General features: G+C 41.0%; 1 protein-coding gene across 1 annotated transcript in view; it reads left to right on the forward strand.

The window, feature by feature from the left end:
- The first annotated feature begins 4,212 nt into the window (after positions 1-4,212).
- CPE (carboxypeptidase E) overlaps positions 4,213-20,817 on the forward strand; it is a 116,309-nt gene continuing 99,704 nt past the window's right edge. The window contains exon 1 of the mRNA XM_059174715.1: positions 4,213-4,867. Within this exon, the coding sequence (XP_059030698.1) occupies positions 4,561-4,867 (307 nt within the window). The 5' untranslated portion in view covers positions 4,213-4,560. The remainder of the gene's footprint in view (positions 4,868-20,817) is intronic.

Here is a 20,817-nt window from a genome sequence, read left to right on the forward strand (position 1 = left end):
TAAGAGGACTGTGAGGAATGAGTAGCAAGGGAAGGAGAGGTGAGACCAACTCCAGCCCTGGACGGGGACATGGGCATCCCCCAGAGTATGTCAGGTGTGAATAGAGAGATGGTTGAGTGGAGGCAGGCTGAGAGAATTTCCTCAGTACTAACAGAGAAAGTCAGACATTGGTGTTTGGAGTTCAGAAGTTTGGAGGAAGGATTCTGAAGCAGGCATGCCTGGATGGGATGCTCCACTGGCCAGTAAGAGGGTACCGTGTTGGCAGTTTGTCCCAGTGAGGAGTGCACTGGAGCAGAAGGCTTCTATTTATGGAGCGGTTTTCCTGTGCCCACCCCCTTGCTTGGCTTATTTCATGGAATGCTCATCGTGTCAGGTGAAGTCATTGAGAAGTTTTCCAAAACAAGTGGTCTGAATTAGAACACTGTTCTGTCAAGTTTCAAAAGCAGTCTCCAGCATGAGGGTTCCTCCAGTCATACTGTGCATCAGAATCACCATGAGAGGGTGGGGGTGGGGTGGGGTGAGGAAAGCTTATTCAAATGAAGATTTACAAGTCCTGTCCCCAGAAAGTTGAATCCAATTGGTCTGGAATGTGACCATGCTTACCACGTGATCCTGATATAGAAGGTTCATGAAAACTGAATAACATTACGAAATTGCCGGCACGGAAGGACGTGCCTCTAAGCCTGTTCATGTACTTGATGTCTCAGTACTTCACAGGCTGATGGCCTGAGGAGGTCAGTCTATCTCAGGCTGTTTGACAGAGGCCGCCCGCCCCTCAAACAAAGCACACCCTTTGTTTAAAAAGATAGCTGAAGAGCAACACAGGACTTTAATTTTAATTTTAATTTTTAACACATTAATATCTAGAAGGTGACCCAGAATGAATGGCAGGAGAAGCGGGTTGGAGGGGGAGAGAAAGATGGAGGCTGAAGTCTCTGTATAACCTGATTCGGATAGATACATCGTTTCTGCTGTATTTTGTTCCTTAGAAGTGAGTCCCTAAGTTCCGTCTACAGTCCTGTGGTAGGGAATTCAGCTCCACCTACCGAAAGGGAGGAGTATAAAGAATTTGCACACACCACCACACCATATTAAAAGGTGTGCTAATAATGCTCGTCTCTTCTTAGCACCCATGCTCGTGATGTCACATCAATAATCTGAAATCAGTGTGGTGGGAATATTTACACTGTGGAAGTCAGCAAACACTCTAAACCGGGTCCTCCACCCCCGCTTCCAGCCCTAGTGGTAAACATTAACCAGCACGCTGCTGGATGGATATAGAGCAATGTGTTCACAGACCTGATGTGCAGTAGATGAGTTTAGATGAGGCTTTGGAAGGGACCATAAAAGGTTCCGAATATAGGACGCGATAGTTTCTGAATTTGAAAAGAGTAGAAATGATGCAGGAAATGGAGGCTTGGGGAGCTTAACTATGCCCATACAGATGTCCAAAAGTGACATGAAATAATCTCTCTCTCTCTCTCTCTCTCTCTCGCAAATACACAATTTTAAATGTAGGTTCATACTAGATTGAACTCTGGGGACACAAAGTCAAATGCATTAGAGACTTAGCATGCAGGATTTTCTATCTAGCCATCAAGATGAGTATGTGACCTTTTATATAATTGCCTATGAAGCCACAAACAAGTAATATACACTCCAGTGGGGATGACCTACGCCTAAAATAACCCAGAAGTTCAAAGACCAAGCTTTCATTCCTTTAAACTGATTCCTTGGTGTATGTGCTATGCCCCCAAATAAGCTAGGAGCTCTATCATCTATTAAATGAGCAGGAATTTTTTTTTTTTCCTAAAGCAAAACTTTCCAGAATCATAGCATTTTATTTTACTTTATTTTAAAGATTTCACCCATTTGAGAGAGAGAGTGAGAGAGAGCACGAGTGGGGAGGAGGGGCAGAGGGAGAGGCAGACTCCTCCTGAGCAGGGAGCTCCACACGGAGCTCAATCCCAGGACCCCAAGGTCACGACCTGAGCCAAAGGCAGACGCCCAACACACTGAGCCACCCAGGAGCCCAGGAACCATAGCACTTTAGATCTGAAAATGACCTTAGAAAACATGTAGGGCAGTATTTCTTGAAGTGTGTTTGTCAGTCAAACATCAAAATCAGAAATACCTGGCGTTGTTGTTAAAACCTAGAAGCTCGGGGCGCCTGGGTGGCTCAGTGGGTTAAGCCGCTGCCTTCGGCTTGGGTCGTGATCCCAGGGTCCTGGGATCCAGCCCCCCATCGGGCTCTCTGCTCAGCAGGGAGCCTGCTTCCCTCTCTCTCTCTGCCTGCCTCTCCATCTACTTGTGATTTCTCTCTGTCAAATGAATAAATAAAATCTTAAAAAAAAAAACACCTAGAAGCTCATTAATATGTGTGACATATTAACTCCACATTGACGGAGTCTTGGGAAGCTGCGCGTTTTGCAAACTCTCTACATGATTCTGCTGCACTCAAGTGAGTAATCCAGTCAAAGCCTTCTGTTTTATATGTAAAGGAAACAAACTTCTAAGATGCAAAGAGATTCCCCCTTAAATGAGTCTACATAGCTATTAAGATTCCATCCACTTAAAAAAAAAGGAAAAGCGACCCATAAAATTGAATTTGGGATAAAACAGAAAGCACACCCTTTGTTTAAAAAGATAGCTGAAGAGCAACACAGGACTTCAGTGGACATGTTGTTCATGTGTGTAGTTACTAGTCCATATGCCCCACCTAGCCACAAATTAGTGTGGTTACTTTAAATTGCTAACATGAAAATCTCAAGGCTCCACTTCTGAAGTTATTGGTTTTAGCTACTCTGTTTTCTTTTTCTAGTTTCCAAGGTTGCTCTTTTGGACCTGATTTTAGAAATGTAATTATAACTCTGGTTTTATAGTTCTGGACTATGTAATCAAACACAGACTGGTCATAGTGGAAAATAGACAATTCTTAGCCTTGCTACATTGACAAGGAACGTGGCGGGATTCAAATTTGAGTGGTATGTCTTCCTAGTGGCAGGCTCGCCCGCCCCGACCCCGCCCCCCGACCCCGCCCCCGACCCCGCCCCTGCCACCGCCCACAGCGAAAATCCAAAATGATGCTATGGGAAATGTAGACAGAGGGGTGTGGAACCAGTTTTTCCAGAAACATTTTTCTTTTGATCCAATAAAATCATCTAAATGTCCTTTTCCAGGAGAAAGCTTTTTTTCAGCTGCATGCATTGCTAGACAGGTGGAGAAAGAGCAAGTTAAGATAGGAAAAAACGTCTAACATGAAAAATTACCCTCACAGTGTCCAGGGGATTATTTATTTATTTATATATTTGCACTATACTTAAATCCAAATGGCAACCTTTTCAGAATAACATCTGTTTCAGAGTTGCTCCAGGAATATATATCTTGACTAAGGCTGGGCATTTAAAGCTGATATTTTTACAATAACTTTGGGAGTGTTATGAGCCCTTATCTCTCATGATCAGAATTTTCTTTCTATAACAGAATGTAATCTTTTTATTTTTAAATTTTTCTTGGAAAAGGTGCTCCAGCCCCAATCAAGCATTCAGATGACTGCGGTCCTGGCCAATACCCTGGTTACGATCTAATAAGAAACTCTAAGCCAGAACTACCCAGATAAACTTCTCCTGAAACACTTAATCTTAATTCAAACTAAATCCTCTGTCTGGTGCACACCCAGTGTTGTATTTTGTTTTTCCAAGGGTTGCTACAGAATGGGGTCGGCACAGGCGCTGCCAAATAAAGGCCTAATCGCTTTTTGCTTTTTTTTTTTTTTTTTTTTCCCCCTGAAAGAATCCAGGAACGGGCATTTAATACAATTAAAGACAGAATCTGCAAAATTATAGAATGCATTTTTATTCTCTTAAACCTCCAAATCAAAGTGCACAGTTTTCTGTTTGTCAGCCAGACCTTGCAATAAATGCAAATCCAACTTTTGGGTTTCTGTTTGGACTATCAATGCAGTCATTAAAGATACATCATAGGGAAAGGGCAAGTGGCTGCCAATACTTCCTTTTTTTTTTTTTTCTGGAATATTCTCTAATTATTGTGTATCAAGATGGAAACCCTGGTTGGCTGAGAACAGATGTTTCTTTAAAAGTCTCCCTCCAGCTATCCAAGAATATTTTTCCACACGCAGTGTCACGGGTCCCTCAATGACAACAACGTTCTCCGACGCAGCAGTCCTCAGTTGTCACTTCACCTGCGTCGCCCCCGGCGCCATTTGGCTTTTGACGTGGTTCCCAGCCAAGCACGCAAGCCGCCCTCCCGGATCCCTCCCGAATCCCGCGCGCGCGCGCGCGCCGGCCCCCTCCTCGCAGTGGTTTGTCCTGCAGCTCCCCTGGGCTGGGCGGCCAGTCTTGCGGCCCGGCGCGCAGCCTCTTAGCCGCTGTCCTCCGGGTGGCCCCCGCGCGCGGCGCTCAGTCGGCCCGCGAGAGGTGAAGCAAGCGGAGTTTCCTGCGGCACTCGGCGCCCCCAACCGCGCCGGCCCGCTAGAGTCCGGGAGCCCAGACAAAAGAAGCCGCGGGCGCAGGAAGGCACGAGCAGCGGCGGCGCGGGGCGATGGCCGCGCAAGGAGGCCGGGCGCTGCTGGCGCTGTGCGGGGCACTGGTCGCCTGCGGGTGGCTGCTGGGCGTCGGAGCCCAGGAGCCCGGGGCGCCCGCGGCGGGCATGAGGCGGCGCCGGCGGCTGCAGCAGGAGGACGGCATCTCCTTCGAGTACCACCGTTACCCTGAGCTGCGCGAGGCGTTGGTGTCCGTGTGGCTGCAGTGCACCGCCATCAGCAGGATCTACACGGTGGGGCGCAGCTTCGAGGGCCGGGAGCTCCTGGTCATCGAGCTGTCCGACAACCCCGGTGTCCATGAGCCTGGTAAGGGCGCTGCACCCCGCCATCTCTCGGGGCGTCTCGGAGGGCCGCAGAGGCTTGGACGAGGGGCGGTGGGGAGCGGGAGGAAAAAAAGGTGGGCCCACGGGTGCCTCATGGGAAAGGGCGCCTGGGGTGGAAGGCAGCAAGTGGAGGGAGGGATGCAGACGTCGTGAACCTGACCTAGAGCGTTGTGGGTTGCGGGGTTCCCCATCTCTGCGGTCCTTCCTGCACCTCCCCCTCCCCCCAGCCCTTAGTTCACCCCTCCGTGAGCTTGGGCCGGGAAGGCAGGAGGGCTGGAGGTAGGAGCGTGGAGCACGCAGATCCACACGCCAGCAAAAACCGGGCGGTCACTCTCACTTTGCTGTATCAAAGACCGGAGAAAGATTCAGAGTCCTCCGAGAGGAGGTCTACCTTCCTTGCAGACGAGAGCAGAAAGATACCGTGCAGAAATCAAGGACTTAGAGGAAACGAGGAAGAGTCCTTCATTTGTTTCCTCCTTTCCAGAGGACAAGCTTATTGGGTCCTGCAGGCTCTTCGTACCCATCCCTACCTGTATGTGCGTATTAGGGAGGCGCGCTGCTGTGGGGGTTCCAGGAGGGAGAGATACTGGCATCACTGGGAGGTGGTGTGTGCAGACACACAGGGCTTCTTCCAGGGTGGACAAGTGGCCTCTGACCGGCATTGCTGTTCTGAAATTGCATATGGCCTAAGGAAAAAAGGAATATCCCATTTTCTCTGCTTTAGCCGGTTGAGATGAGTAGTTTGTGACCAGGTTTTTATTTCAGTTTATGTTCTATATAGCCATCTTATGCATATGTAAGGCACGTTTTATTTATGTTAAATGTGATTAGTTTGGTATTAATAAATGGATTTCAATAATGTTCTTGGGGCTATTTTTCATTACGCTTCTGTTCTTTAGAAATGATGTAACTCTTGAAATGATATAAGTCCTGGTCTTCTGATAGCAAAGGTAATGTTAAAATAATCTGGACTAATAACATTAGCATAGAATGCTTGATTTTTTTTTTTTAAATGACAGAGGAAACTAGAAAATAGGCAAAAAATTCTCACGGTAGGGCCAGAATAGTTTTGTAATGATATTTAGGAATCAAACTGAAAAGTATTAAAATAAGTGATTAATAGAGACACTTTGGTCTTAAAATGCTGAGTGTATGGGCTTGATCAATAATGAATCTTCAAACAGGAAGCTTTTCTTACCTTCAACTAATATGAGGGAAAGGGTATAATCTTGCTGTCAAAACCCTAAAATGAGATCTAGAAAACATTTTATGTAGTGAGGGTCTAGCAGGACTCAGCATGTAGAGTTAAAAAGTTTGAAGATTAGTTTCATACTGTTCTCTGAAGATAAGGAACAATTAAAAATGTGATGACTCCATTTCAATTATTTCAAATACCCTAAAACCATGACATCCTGCACAGGTAAAGTTAATCTAAGTATTTGGGATTCTCCTCTTGCCTGCTTGCCTAGAACCTTTTGTTATTCTACTATGAGAGATTGTTCCTCAGAATGTGTTACACTGTTTCTTTAAGATTATATGAAAGCTAATGTTAACTTTTTTGTTGTTTTGTTTCAAGTTAAATGCAATTCTAAAGTGATATAACTGTTAGAATGCAATATGCTTCTGATGATGAAAACAATAGTTCTTTTACTTCAATACCTGGAATGAATAGTCTTTTAAGATTTGCAGGTTTCTTTTTTAGATTACAAACTCTATGAGGGGGGACTGTGCCTCCAGCACCTGGCCTGAATCAGGCAATCAATACACATAATGAAAAAAATGAAATCCGTCACTAGTTGAATAAAACAGTGTTTTAAAGCAAAATGTTTTAATCCTTATAAAGACACCTCCCCCCCCCATTTAATTCATCATGCAAAAGTAAACTCAAATGTTTTACATTATGTGTTTTATAGTTCTTGTTAAATGAAAGGAACTTTAAATTCATGGTTACTTAACAAAATACAAGTGTCTATCCATTGTATTTTTATTATTTATTATTATTTTTAAGTAGGCTCCATGCCTAATTTGGGGCTTGAACTTACGATTTCAAGATCAAGAGTTACGTGCTCCACTGACTGAGCCAGCCAGGCACACCTAACCATTGTATTTTTATTTGTTTTTAAGTTTTTTTTTTTTTTTTTAATTTATTTGAGACAGAGAGAGAGAACGAGAGAAAGCATGAGCAGAGAGACCGAGGAAGAGGGAGAAGCAGAATTTCTGATGAGCAAGGAGCACTATGTGGGGCTTGATCCCAGGACCCCAAGATCATGACCTGAGCAGAAGGCAGACACTACTGAGCCAGCCACGTGCCCCCATCCATTGTATTTTTTAAAAAAAGATTTTATTTATTTATTTATTTGTCATAAGCAGGCAGAGTAGTAGGCAGAGGCAGAGAGAGGAGCGGGCTCCCGGCCGAGCAAGGAGCCTGATGTGGGACTGGATCCCAGGACGCTGGGATCATGACCTGAGCTGAAGGCATTGGCTTAACCAACTGAGCCACCCAGGTGTCCCTATCCATTGTATTTTTAAAAGGAAAAATAAACTGTTATGAACCAACCCTAAAAAGCCACAAGGGTGATTTTTCTCTCCATCCCTTTATAAGAGGAGATAAATCCGTTAGAAATTTTCAGTGAACTAGTGTTAACAAGCAAAATTCAACTGAGTAAATTTCAAAGATCTTACTGGTTGTATGCACCGATTCATGAATGGGTCAGCATCCAATCTAGCATACAGAAAGGACTTCTGAGGAGCTGTACAAAATGAAAGACTTCAATAGGCAGAAGAGAGTGGGAACAAGGAAGTTATACTAGGCAAAAAAGCAAACTGATTATTGTAAGCTCACCTTTCTTTAGGGGATGGCAGGGATCTATCAGGCAGAATCCCTAACTAGTGTTGATCAGGTGACTCTTAATTGACTCATATAAGATTCCACCTCTGGGACAGATAAAACTGGAAGTAAGTTCAGTCTCGGTTTGGTGATGTGGACGTTAGCCTAAGTGACTCCACTCTGGGCCTGTTCTCTTATTTCTAACACTAGAAAACAGGGAAGTCTGATTAGTATATAAGATTGATAGTACTCTATGAGTTAACTTTTTAGGAAAGTTATTTGAAAATATAAAACCATATAGAATATAAAAAATATAAAAATCATTCTTAAATGATTTTCAGATTCCTTGTAGAGTAAAATATTTTGAGAAACAAAAAGAGAATGTCTACGCTTATTCTGAGGTAGAGATGGATGCGCTCAGTGTTTTTTTGAGCACCCCACACTCTAGGTGGCCAAGTTCTATAGGCTGTGCAGTGATGCACAAGCTAGTCCTTGCCCTCTGGGGAACTGAGAAGTCGGAGTTGGAAGGGCAGTATGAAGGCTGCAAGGGCAGTGTGGCAGGACTGGAGATAGTACACCGGGGACGTTCGGTTATTGGAGACTGGATGACAAGAAGGCAGGATATGTGCAGTGGAATTGACCAGTGGAGTGTCGCTTGTACAGATGTATGTTTTGACAGAGGTCCCTGCATCTAAGGGTAGTGTTTTAACTATTTTTCTCGCCTTGTGAATATCTGTTTTATGCTTATTTGTTTGAAATATTTCTGATTAAGCTGGTAGGAAATAATACTGGCCTTAGCAAAATCATTTACTTGATTAAAACTTTGATCAACTTGCCCAAATTCATTTTACCTTCTAGTAGGAGAGAGGTGTCAAGTTTATTAGTTTTCTTTTTTTTTAATATTTTATTTATTTATTTGACAGAGAGAAATCACAAGTAGATGGAGAGGCAGGCAGAGAGAGAGAGAGGGAAGCAGGCTCTCTGCCGAGCAGAGAGCCCGATGCGGGACCCGATCCTAGGATCCTGAGATCATGACCTGAGCCGAAGGCAGCAGCTTAAACCACTGAGCCACCGAGGCGCCCCTTTATTAGTTTTCTTAATCAAAAATTCTTTTACTGGGGGTGTCTGGGTGGCTCAGTTGGTTAAGCGCCTGTCTTCAACTCAGGTCAGGATCCCCGGGTCCTGAGATCCTGCCCTGCCTTGCGCTCCTTGCTTCTCCCTCTCCCTGTACTCTCCACCTTGCTCCCTCCCCCATGTTGTGCTCCCTCACTCTTGGTTCTTTCAAATAAACAAATAAATAAACTCTTCATAAAAAAGTTCTTTTTCTGGGCTTTAAAAAAAGGTACTAATGTCTTAGTATTTAGTTAGTATAATCAAAGAGCTCTCCCAAAACGAAACCTCTATCCATAATACTTTCCTGGCAAGTGAGAGGTTTACTTGGTTAAGTTAACAGGTTAGGGATGCAAGGTATTAATTCACACCCCCAGCTCTCTTCCTGAGTGGAAAGAAGTGACCATGATACTTGCGTGGTACTTGGCTGTGGTCTGAGCTGAAACTCATCTACTGAAAATGATTAATTCTGTCAGATAATCTACATTTGAATTCACCCCAAGGGAAAGAAAATTCCGTTTTGAATTGATCAGCAAGGAAATACCGTGCCTATTCTGTTATGGCACCGCAAGAAGTGACTTGATTCCGGGCTCGCTGAATGTTGGGTCTCCGTTATTACTTTGTATGACTTCGAGATCTGCAAAGCTGGGTAACAGGAGGGTTGAGGGTGGCCTCCATCTTCAGTTAGAAGAGCCACACGTGGTCTTGGAACCAGTCTCATCTACTCACACTCCGTTAGTCTGGATCCCAGATGCAGGAATAGGATGAAGGCTGGGCCAAGACTGGGTCTCTGTCGAACTGTGCTGTTGGCTGACTCTAGATGCTCAGATGAGTTCTCTTACATATGATACGTGCCAAGACTCATCGTGTCGTTATTTTTCTTCCTGTTTGCTTATATCTTATACTTTAAAGATATTTCTGTATCTAAGGATTCAAGTTCTCAAACCCAAACATAATCTCTCTGGAATGCATATCCATCATTGCAGTACTCGTAAAAGAAACCTTTATTAATTTATGTCTAAACAATGGAATCTGTTTTCCCCGACCACTCTTCCCAGAATTAAACAGGAGTTAAGATCAGTTTATTTAAAACATGAATTCTTTTACATGTAGTTTAAGATTGCTCTTGGGAGGCAAATCTGATTTATAGCTAAAATGCTATCTTAGAAACATTCTTTAGAGCATAGATTTTTCTCTTTCAAAGGTTGGAATGATTATTTTGGACCTATTCCTTCCAAAATCTGTTAAAATTTAAAGTGTATGAATGTCAGTACGTATTTGCCAAATATTGTGATGGAACATTTAACGTTGGCAGAATTTCTACACAAATAAAAAAAAAGTAGAGATTTTGATTATTTTGTATGACCTTTTTCATACCAGATTAGTATGTTATATATTAGTGGGAAATGCTTATAACTGAGTAAGACCTTACAGTTGGTGAACATAGATGTTAGATTCTGGAGAAGGATCTAGATGTGTACCACATATGGTCAAGAGTTATTTTTAGACCTGAGTGAGTCATTGTAGTTCTTGCCAGAAATTGTGTATTTGATTGACTTGTGATTGGCTTTTGGAAGAGAGGAAATGGGACTGGCCTCTAACATTATATCCTGTGCTTAGGCAAAGTACCAGCTTTCTATGGAAACTGATTTGAGAGATGGCAAAGGAATCATCTGCCAACCATCATCTCCTTTATTGGCATAGCATGGGGGTGAAATCCCCACCTTTGCAGTCACTTCCTTTGGGAAAGATTTTTTTTTTGGGGGAAAGATTTTTTTTTAAAGATTTTATTTATTTATTTGACAGACAGAGATCACAAGTAGGCAGAGAGGCAGACAGAGGGAGAGGGGGAAACAGGCTCCCTGCTGACGAGGGAGCCCGATGCGGGGCTCGGGGCTGGAGCCGGATGTGGGGCTTGATCCCAAGACCCTGAGATCATGACCTGAGCCGAAGGCAGAGGCTTAACCCACTGAGCCACCCAGGCGCTCCAAGATATTTTTGACAAATACAAAAATAACTCTTATAAGGAGTGACATATAACCCAGTCTTTCCCAAAGTATATTCGTTGGAACATTAGTTCAGCTTGACTTGAGAAATATTAGGTAAATGAAAATAAATAGGCTTGTTTGTTACATACCTTCTCAGAGTCCTTAAATAAGCAAACGTATATTTTAAATCTCCAAGTTAGATATAGTATTATATATACACAGTATAATACATATATACAGTATTTCCCAATCTTTTTTCCCCGTGGAACTCCCCTTTATTTTCCAAAAAACTTATTTAGATTACTACTCTATTTTATATCCACGGAAGAAAGGAAAAGCCAAAGGTGGAAGAGGAGAAAATGTGGGACCACACTAACCAGTAAGGTTCTCCAAACCTACCTCGGAGGGCATCTAGTTAGAATCCTCACAAAAGTAAAAGCAAATTTGGCCAATTTTTTAGAACCCTGGCAGAATATCTGACCTTAGTTAGATATAGTATTATATATACAGTATAATACATTTATACAGTATTTCCCAATCTTTTTTCCCCGTGGAACTCCCCTTTATTTTCCAAAAAACTTATTTTGGAACTAGTATTTTGTTTGAGAAAAAGAGCATTAGCATATTATCATTCATTAATGTATTATGCAGGATTACTTGGGTAATTCTGTAGCAGAGAGTCTCATACAAGGAGTTCCTGGGGGGGCGGGTGGAGAGCATATGGTTTCCCTCTCCCCCCCTCCCCCGCCCCAGTAAACAGCTAGCATAGCGATTTGTGTAAAATCTTGAAGATATGCTTTTTGAATTGAGAACATGATCCTGAGGCAATCAGGCATAGGATAGATCATTTTGATAGGAAAGATTAAAGTACCAAGTGCATCCCAGTTACTTTATTCGTAAGTAGTTTTACACTTTTAACTTGTTTACCTGCGCTTCTTATCTATAAAATAGGAATACTTAAAAACTCCCACCTCCCAGGATTGTGGTGGGGCTGAAACCGTATAGTCTACAAAAAATAATTCCATGAAGTTGCTCGCTTCTAGTTACTAAGAAGATGGGCTAATTTGTTAAAAAATTTTCTGCACTTTCAATCAATCTGGAAAATGTGCTCCATTGACTTTGCCCACTTGGAGGGGGCTTCCTTGTCTGTGTCCTCACATGAGAGCTGCAGAGGCTCGCCTGTTCCAACCAACGGCCCCAAAGGACCTCTTCTCCCATATCACTGTTTCTTGTTCACAAATGTTTGCCTTCTCTCGATTTTTAAAACACGAGGTGTTCCTGCTTCTCTTCAGTTCTACATCTTAATTTGCTTCATTCAGTAGGAACAGTGAACATGTTCATCGGTGTTTGAGAACGTCTCTATGGTTGTTTCTTCACGGAGCTAAATAAATCCAGGGCAATTCGAAGATTTACTTTGGCAAACTAACTTATTTTTCCAAAAAAATTTGTAAAGAAACTGCTCAGGTCCTGACTACTTTATTCTTTCACAGCCTCAGTGTAAGTGAAAGCTCTTCAAAACCTCCTTCCTCACCCCTCCCCAATTTTCTTACTCCCATTTCTTTGTTTTCCAGAGTTCTTTGATGAGCTGTCACATAAAGGTCTCCACTGTATCCATCAATGTCAGGGGGCTTTTGTTCAAACCCTGTCTCTTCCAATTTTTAATTGCGAATTAATTACTGCTCTGTAGGTCCTAAATTTTTCACCTATGAAATGACGATAATGTAATGATTAAGTGAAGTAGTAAATATAAGGTCCTTAGTTCAGCATGTGTCAACAATTACTATTACCTCCATTAAGGTCTTTCCCGGTGTTGGTCCGAGTGCTCCCCGGTAGACTGTGAGCTTTTTGTGGTCGGGGGTGGTATTTATCCCAAACGTTCAGTACTCTGTGTAGGACATAGTGACCACTCAAGGAATGTTTGTGGAATAAATGAAGTTTCTCAAAAATGCCAAAAATATGCATCACAAAACAAAGCTGTATTGAAGAGCAATGTTCATTTTTTTTTTTTAAGATTATTTATTTATTTATTTGACAGAGAGAGATCACAAGTAGGCAGAGAGGCAGGCAGAGAAAGAGAGAGAGGAGGAAGCAGGCTCCCTGCTGAGCAGACAGCCTGATGCGGGGCTAGATCCCAGGACCCTGAGATCATGACCTGAGCCGAAGGCAGCGGCTTAACCCACTGAGCCACCCAGGTGCCCCAGCAATGTTGATTTTATGCCAGTTAGCAGACCAGAGGTATGATAACAAGAGGATAGAACTGGTATTTTTCTTATGTATATACTTCTATTATATTGTGATGCATCTAGTTTTGCATAATGGAGAGAAATCTGCCCAAATATCATTGATAGCTTGCTACATTTGTTGTCTGCTATAACCGGACTCTTCCTCCTGAGACATTTTAAAAATTAGTTGGATTTTTAAGCATTAAGTTAAAGTTCTAAAGATAACCAGTAAAAATGTACTTAGTAAAATTTTTGACCTTTAAACCATGAACCCTTGAGTGTTGTGTACTAAGAGCTGTGTGCTCTTTTGAATGTCAGAGGCATACATCCCAGGTTTTACTTTTCCCTTCCCTCGTGAAATGGCATTCAAATCATGCCCCTGAAAATGCTCTAGAGGAGGAGGTTTATCTGAAAGCCAGCTGATGGGCCACAAGAGCTCAAATTCGAAATACATTGAAATTTACTCTTCCCTTCCCTTCCTGTTAATTACTGGAATTGTTGCTGGTCCACTCCTCTGAAGGTTTCTCTTTCAAAATTCAAGATATTGTGTTTTGCAGGCAATCCAGCAGCCAGATCTTTCTGATGAAATGTGGCTTTAGAGAAGATCCAGTCTGTGTTACACTGCCTTTTATTATTTTCAGATGATTACCTACATATTTAAATGTCTTCAAACAGTAATCCTTGAAGGATAAGGTGGCTCGCGTAGAGTGTTGTGGAGCTGACTCTTAAATGAGAAATGAATGAATTATAATAAACTCAGCAGCAATTCCCCACTGCAAGTAAATATTCTCTGTGTGTGTGTGTGTGTTAAAAGATTTTATTTATTTGTTTGACACAGATACCACAAGAAGTCAGAGAGGCAGGCAGGGCGGGGGTGGGGGGGCGAGGGGGGTGGGGGAAGCAGGCTTCCTGCTGAGCAGAGAGCCCGCAGGATGCAGGGCTCCATTCCAGCATCCTGAGATCATGACCTGAGCTGAAGGCAGACGCTTAACTCACTGAGCCACCCAGGCGCCCCTTCTGTGTGTTTTGTTAAATAGAAATCTGTTTACTCTAAAGTCACTGCTGAACATTATAGTTCTGTCCTAATAACAACAATAATACCTTTCATTTTTAAGACATTTGCTTTCAAACGAAGACTAAAAAATGGATGCAGATCACTCATTTTTAAAAATGAGACTAAATATAACCTTTAACTTAAATTCAGGTTCCTAAAAGCATGCTTTGCTGTGATTATGTGTGTTCAGGGAATTGAGAAAAACAACAATTATCTCATGTATTTGCATATGCAGGTAAACACTCAGATGTTCACATCCCAGAATGATGCTGTCTGATTGGAATACCCATTTTCTCTTACTACATTAAATTATTCAAAACTAGAAAATCTTCTCTTTACTACACAGCTGCCATTCATTGCCATTGTCCATTTTTTCCCCCCACAAAATATTTTGTTTCTAGAGCTCAGCTCAACAGCTTGCACAAATCATAAGCTTGACCATGAGTTCAGGATAGGAAAAGTTCTATATAAATGTTAGGCTGTCACCTCCCTGACCAAAATTCTGAATACCTTTCTTCTTTTTCCTTTTCTAGCCAAGGGATAGTTTTAAAAATGGCAGTCCAGGATAAAGGCAACTTTCCAAGATGAAAAGAGAATGTAGGCTTTTGTCAGTGTAGCTAATATTTTTAATTTAATTTGGAGAATATTTACTGAATACCCAGTATGTATATGCTATTTTATTTTCTCTGCTGGTCACACTTTCAGGCAGTGCTGTTGCATATCTTGAAATGAATTATTTAGTTTCTTGACTTGGATTTACTAAAAAAAAAAAAAAAAAGTTTATTTATTTATAACCCAAAGTTAACAGACAAAAGCCCCTTAGTCAGAGCCTGACTCAGGGCTTGGTCCCATGAACCTGAGATCATAACCTGATCCAAAACCAAGAGTCAGACACTTAACCCACTGAGCCATCCAGGCCTCCCCCCCACCCCCCGGCCCTGACCCGGGTTCACTCTTTCACACATGTTGAGCTTAACTTACATGCTGTATAACCAGTGGCCATGTTACTTTATTCCATATAAAATGTGTGCTGCATAGACATGCAGGGGTCAAAGAGTTCCCCTGTCTGTTCTTGATCTAGCAAGTGTAAAAACGGATCTGCAGGGGAAACTGCTGGAAACGTTAGACATTTGCAAAATAAAACGTCTTCTGTCCTATTTTGTGTGTGTGTTTTAGGTGCAGTGTGGGACATATAAGTACAGTCTTACCGAAACAGTTTCATTTGTCTCAAACTGTGACATTGTTCAGCACAGATCTTTCTTTTTCTTTTCTTTTCTTTTTTTTTTTTTTTTTTTTTTTTGACGTTTACTAGAAGAAGCCAGTCTCATTCATTGTGGGAACTCAGTAAATGTTAAGCCAGATTCTTCCCATAATCAGCTTTATGGGAATTAAGTTAATGAACTTTTGGGAAACTGCGCTAAGTCCACACAGGCAACAGGACCTTTATAGTGCTCACCCGAGGAGAAATCTGCTTATTGTATTTCCTCAAGAGTCAAAGTCAGTCTTTGGAAAACACGAAAGCAGTACAAAATATAGATAAATGAGTCTCATGTGGATATTATATGGATATATAGTGAATGATACTCTAAAGATAAATAGACTAAAATACTGTATAGACAGTTACGTTTTATCTGGACGATGGCAAGATAATCATGAGTGGAGCAATCACTTTAAATTATTTTAACTTTAAAATTGGCTTATTTGTATTTATAGATTTCAGTTGCATCTGTAAAAGAGCCTTCATTTTCCTTGTTTTTACTCCTACCCATAGCTACTATAGGAAATAAAGAGTCTTCTCTTTTATCTAAGTGGCTTATTAAAAAAAAACTCTTGAGGTGCCTTGCTTGCTCAGTTGGCAGTGCAGTTGTTGAGTTTGAGCCCCATGTTTCGGGGTAAAGGTTACTTAAAAATGAAATCTTAAGAAGTCTTTTCTCAAAAGCTTTCTTCTTTCAAGAAGTTTTTTTGAGTTATTGCTCCTTTCTCTAAATCTGGTCAGATATTCTGCCAGGGTTCTAAAAAATTGGCCAAATTTGCTTTTACTTTTGTGAGGATTCTAACTAGATGCCCTCCGAGGTAGGTTTGGAGAACCTTACTGGTTAGTGTGGTCCCACATTTTCTCCTCTTCCACCTTTGGCTTTTCCTTTCTTCCGTGGATATTAAAATAGAGTAGTAATCTGAATAACAACTGAGAGGATTTTGTCTGTGAACTTTGGGTTGTAAACACGCAGGGATGTGTACAGGCTCATTTACTGCCAAGCATTTATTCCTGACATAGCTCCCCATCCATCTTTTTATAAACAACCTCCAGTTTAGTCTTACTTGAACTGATTTCCCATACCTGCTACACGTGACGAATTGGAGAATATCTCTGTGGGAACTTGAAGATGCAGAAAGAGTGACTATTGTTGAAAAAAAAATTTAAAGAAAAATAAAAAAAGTAAATTTTTTAAAGATCTTGTCACATGTGATCTTAATTAATCCCCTGTAAAAATACACATAAACTGCTGTTATTTATGCATGAGGAAAGACTTAGCAAATATGTTAGGAATAGTTACACTATAAAAAGGACTGGTAACTTGAGGAGTTTATTTAAGATCAAGACCCTGAGATCAAGAGTCACATTTCTAGACTGAGCCAGCCAGGAACCCCTTGAGGGGGTTATTTTTAGGAAGTGTAATGAGGCTGCAGAAGGAAAATTCTGAGTCCTTAATAGGCACATTTGGTTTTGTCTATACTGCCTTTGTTTATCAAACAGGGACAGCCTATTTTCACCTATACCAAAAAGCCAAATTGTCACGTCCTTATCACTCTTTAGTTCATTTATGACAAAAATCAGAGTTATAAAATGAAGCCTCAAAAATATAGTGTATATTCAGTTACAAGTTAGTAATATAAATCATTGCTTGTGCTGAAGTTTTCCTTCTCTATAGAGAACCATACTTCTTGCTAATTTCTTTTTTTCTTTTTTGCTAATTTCTTAATTGACAAATACACTAAAAATGTTAGAAGCTTGTGGTGATGTATAGCCATTTATAAATTAAATTATATAAAGTTATCTGGTATGTAAACATTATTAAAATGTCAAATATAAACAAACAAATCCAACATCTAATGAAAATCATAATTTAATCAAATTTAGGGCCCATCGCATAATGTCAGTGCTAATTTTCAAAGAAGCCAAATTATAAAGTGATGTGTCCTCCCCTTTTTATTTATTTATTTATTTAAAAGATTTTATTTATTTATTTGTCAGAGAGAGAGCGAGCGAGAGCGAACACAGGCAGACAGAGTGGCAGGCAGAGGCAGAGGGAGAAGCAGGCTCCTCACGGAGCTAGGAGCCCGATGTGGGACTCGATCCCAGGATGCTGGGATCATGACCTGAGTCGAAGGCAGCTGCTTAACCTACTGAGCCACCCAGGTGTCCCTGTCCTCCCCTTTTTAAAAGAGACTAACTAAGCTGTCTTCTTCTGGAACCAGGATAATGACTGCACATTTCAGTGGGGACTATTTGGTGTGTGTTGGGTCTATAGTAGTTTCTCAGTGCAGTGTTGAAAATGATGAATGAATGAAAACTTCAGAATGAATAACGTATTAGATACAGTTTTATGCCCTTTGCCAAACTGTTAACTGTGACCATGGAAGTACGTCCTGTTCTCCACGGCAGGGCATATGTGATAGCAATGCACAGTTTTGCCTTCTCTGTGACCTTGAGGATATCTCTGCCAGGTTTACTGCTGTATCCACAGAACCTGGCATGTGCATCTGATCACAGGCTGATTTGATGTTAATGCTCCAATCTAGGCTGGTCTTTTTTCTTGTTCTGGTCCTTTCTCTATAAAGACTTGACTTTATGTTGCCTCCTGATCTGCTTCTTAGTAAGATGCTGTCCATGCTGTGTTGAGCCACACCACTCTGGCTGCTTGCTTGTATCAGAACCAAAGGGCTAATTACAAAGGGCTCTTAGTCATCAGGAGGATGACCATGGAAGTTGTGGCCAAACTATCAAACAAAGCCATGAGCAATATTAAGCATGCAGTTGGATACCATTTCAATATTTGTAAGAGCTGTGTGGTTCTATCAAATAGGTGATTATGAAAGGAAGGAAACTGTCTCTGAAACAGGATGGAAATTATTTAATTATTTCAAGAGTCAAGGAAATACATAGTCAAATTAGCAGTATAATCATCTGGGAGGGAATTACCAAGTCCAACTTGTCTTGAAAATTAGATGAGGATAGGTCATAAAGCTAGGGATGTGGGTAGGTCATCATTGCTCTCTTCTCTAAGTTTTGCAGTTCATGAAATAGAAATTATTACAGTGGCTCAATATGCTGAGAAAAATTGCCCCAAACATCTGCAGCTTTGACACTTAAGTCAACTGAAGGTTATAACCCCCAACATTGCCTACATTTCTTTGGGAAGGTAACCCCCAAAACCATGTGGCTTGACATAGCTGTTTTCCCTTTGGGATAAGAATTCTATTTTATTTATTTATTTTTTTAAAGATTTTTTTATTCATTTTTTTTTGACAGACAGAGATCACAAGTAGGCAGAGAGGCAGGCAGAGACAGAGGGGGGAAGCAGGCTCTCTGTTGAGCAGACAGCCTGATGCGGGGCTCGATCCCAGGACCCTGAGATCATGACCTGAGCTGAAGGCAGAGGCTTTAACCCACTGAGCCACCCAGGCGCCCCTGGGGTAAGAATTTTAAACCCTAAGGAGATTTATTTTATTTTATTTTTTAAAAATATTTTATTTATTTATTTGACAGAGAGAGAGAAATCACAAATAGGCAGAGAAGCAGGCGGAGAGAGAGGGAAGCAGGCTCCCTGCTGAGCAGAGAGCCTGATGTAGGGCTCGATCCCAGGACTCCAGGATCATGACCAGAGCTGAAGGCAGAGGCTTTAACCCACTGGGCCACCGAGGCGCCCCCACTAAGGAGATTGAGAAATAATTTATATATTATTGGGGTTTTAAGTGCTTTTGAAACTTAAAATGTTTTGTAAAATTTGGTAGATTGTGATGTCTAAAGATTAACCTTGTAATGCTAATAGGAAAATATGTGAATTATGATTTTTAAGCTGAAATCTTAACAAGTTTGTAAACTGTATTAGAGCACTTAGAGAACTTAAGAATAACCGTGTATGGGGAGTGTGTGTGGGACAAAGGAGTGAACTGTTTTGTTTTGTTTTTGTTTAATTTAAATAAAATTAAAAGAAAGAATGACCATGTATGTTTACTATAGTAGATTTACCACATTATTTAAAAAGTTATGAACATTTGTCGGTCAGTCGAACAAGGGACTTAAAAAGGAAATTGAACATATTAAATTTATTTTTACAGTTTGAAATTTTTAAGACAATTTAATGAAGTGAACAAATTTCCCCTTAAGGTAAGAGTATAGAATCTGCATCAATATGATTTGTAAACTGAACTTAAATGCTTATAGAATAACTAGGATCTTGAATTTATAATTTGTACCTCTACTAAGTTGAATGTTGAATTTTGAAAACCTAATTAAATTCTAAATCTTTTCTGTTCATATAAGTCACTCTCTAGGGCATCAGAAAGCATGCATTTAACATTAGTTTCTGCATGCAGTGACTCAGATCTCAGTCCCCCGAAAGAATTTTTGCTTCCAAATTCAGGAGCTGCAGGAGATTTTGGAGGCATTGAGCATTTGCAAAATACCTGATGAAATGCTTCCTTCTATGTGTTAATGTATGGGAAGGATTCTCTAAGCTGTCCTTAAATTTACTTTTTCCCAATAGAACAACCTCTAGGCTAAGTGTTGCTTGGAAGAGTCTTCCCCATATATACTTGGTTTTCAGTTGATTTCAGTGTTCCACTGTCCACTATCATGTCTGAGATTAAAAGAGTTCCACGTTTTCATATATGTGAGTGGTACGCAATTTTACTGTACCTCTCAAGTCCATTTCAACAACTGATTTTCTCTTTACTGATCACTGTGGACTGGACTGGAGAATCTTCATTAAAAGAGTGTAATAATTTTACTCCTGTGTCTAAATTGTTGGTTTGTATATTGAGGACAAATCTAAGCTTTGCACTAGCTGTAAGAACTGAACTATGTGTCAATTATTTTAAATATTTCTAAGACCCATTTTTCCCATTTTTTGGTTTTGTTTTTAAAGATTTTATTTATTTATTTGATAGAGAGAGATCACAAATAGGCAGAGAGGCAGGCAGAGAGAGAGAGGAGGAGGCAGGCTCCCTGCTGAGCAGAGAGCCCGATGCGGGACTCGATCCCAGAACCCTGAGATCATGACCTGAGCCGAAGGCAGCGGCTTAACCCACTGAGCCACCTTCTTGGTATGCTTTTTTATTGTCAATTCATATTGCTGGATAGATGGGAGTTGGGGGTACTTGATACCGTTCTAATAAACAATTCTCCTTCTCTTTAGACTCTCCTTCAGTTTGCAAAAACTCTATCCTAAAAAATTACATGTAACTTTTGGGAACATGAAGTATTTTTTCCTGAATAGTTTTAAGAATCTTATCATTGGTGCTGTTGATATTTTAATGTTGAAATTAGCCAATGATGGCTGTAATTTCAATGACCTGTGTATATGGGGAGAGGGAATGAATGAGAGTGTGTTTCCTAAATGAATGTACAGAAGGGTGAGACTAGCTGGTATTTCCCCCAGAATTCATAGAATAGAGTTAATATATTTATGGACTCTACTGTAAAGACAGTAGCATAAGCAAAGCATTTAT

This window comes from Mustela lutreola, chromosome 1 (assembly GCF_030435805.1).
Source record: "Mustela lutreola isolate mMusLut2 chromosome 1, mMusLut2.pri, whole genome shotgun sequence".
In the NCBI taxonomy this organism is placed as follows: domain Eukaryota; kingdom Metazoa; phylum Chordata; class Mammalia; order Carnivora; family Mustelidae; genus Mustela; species Mustela lutreola.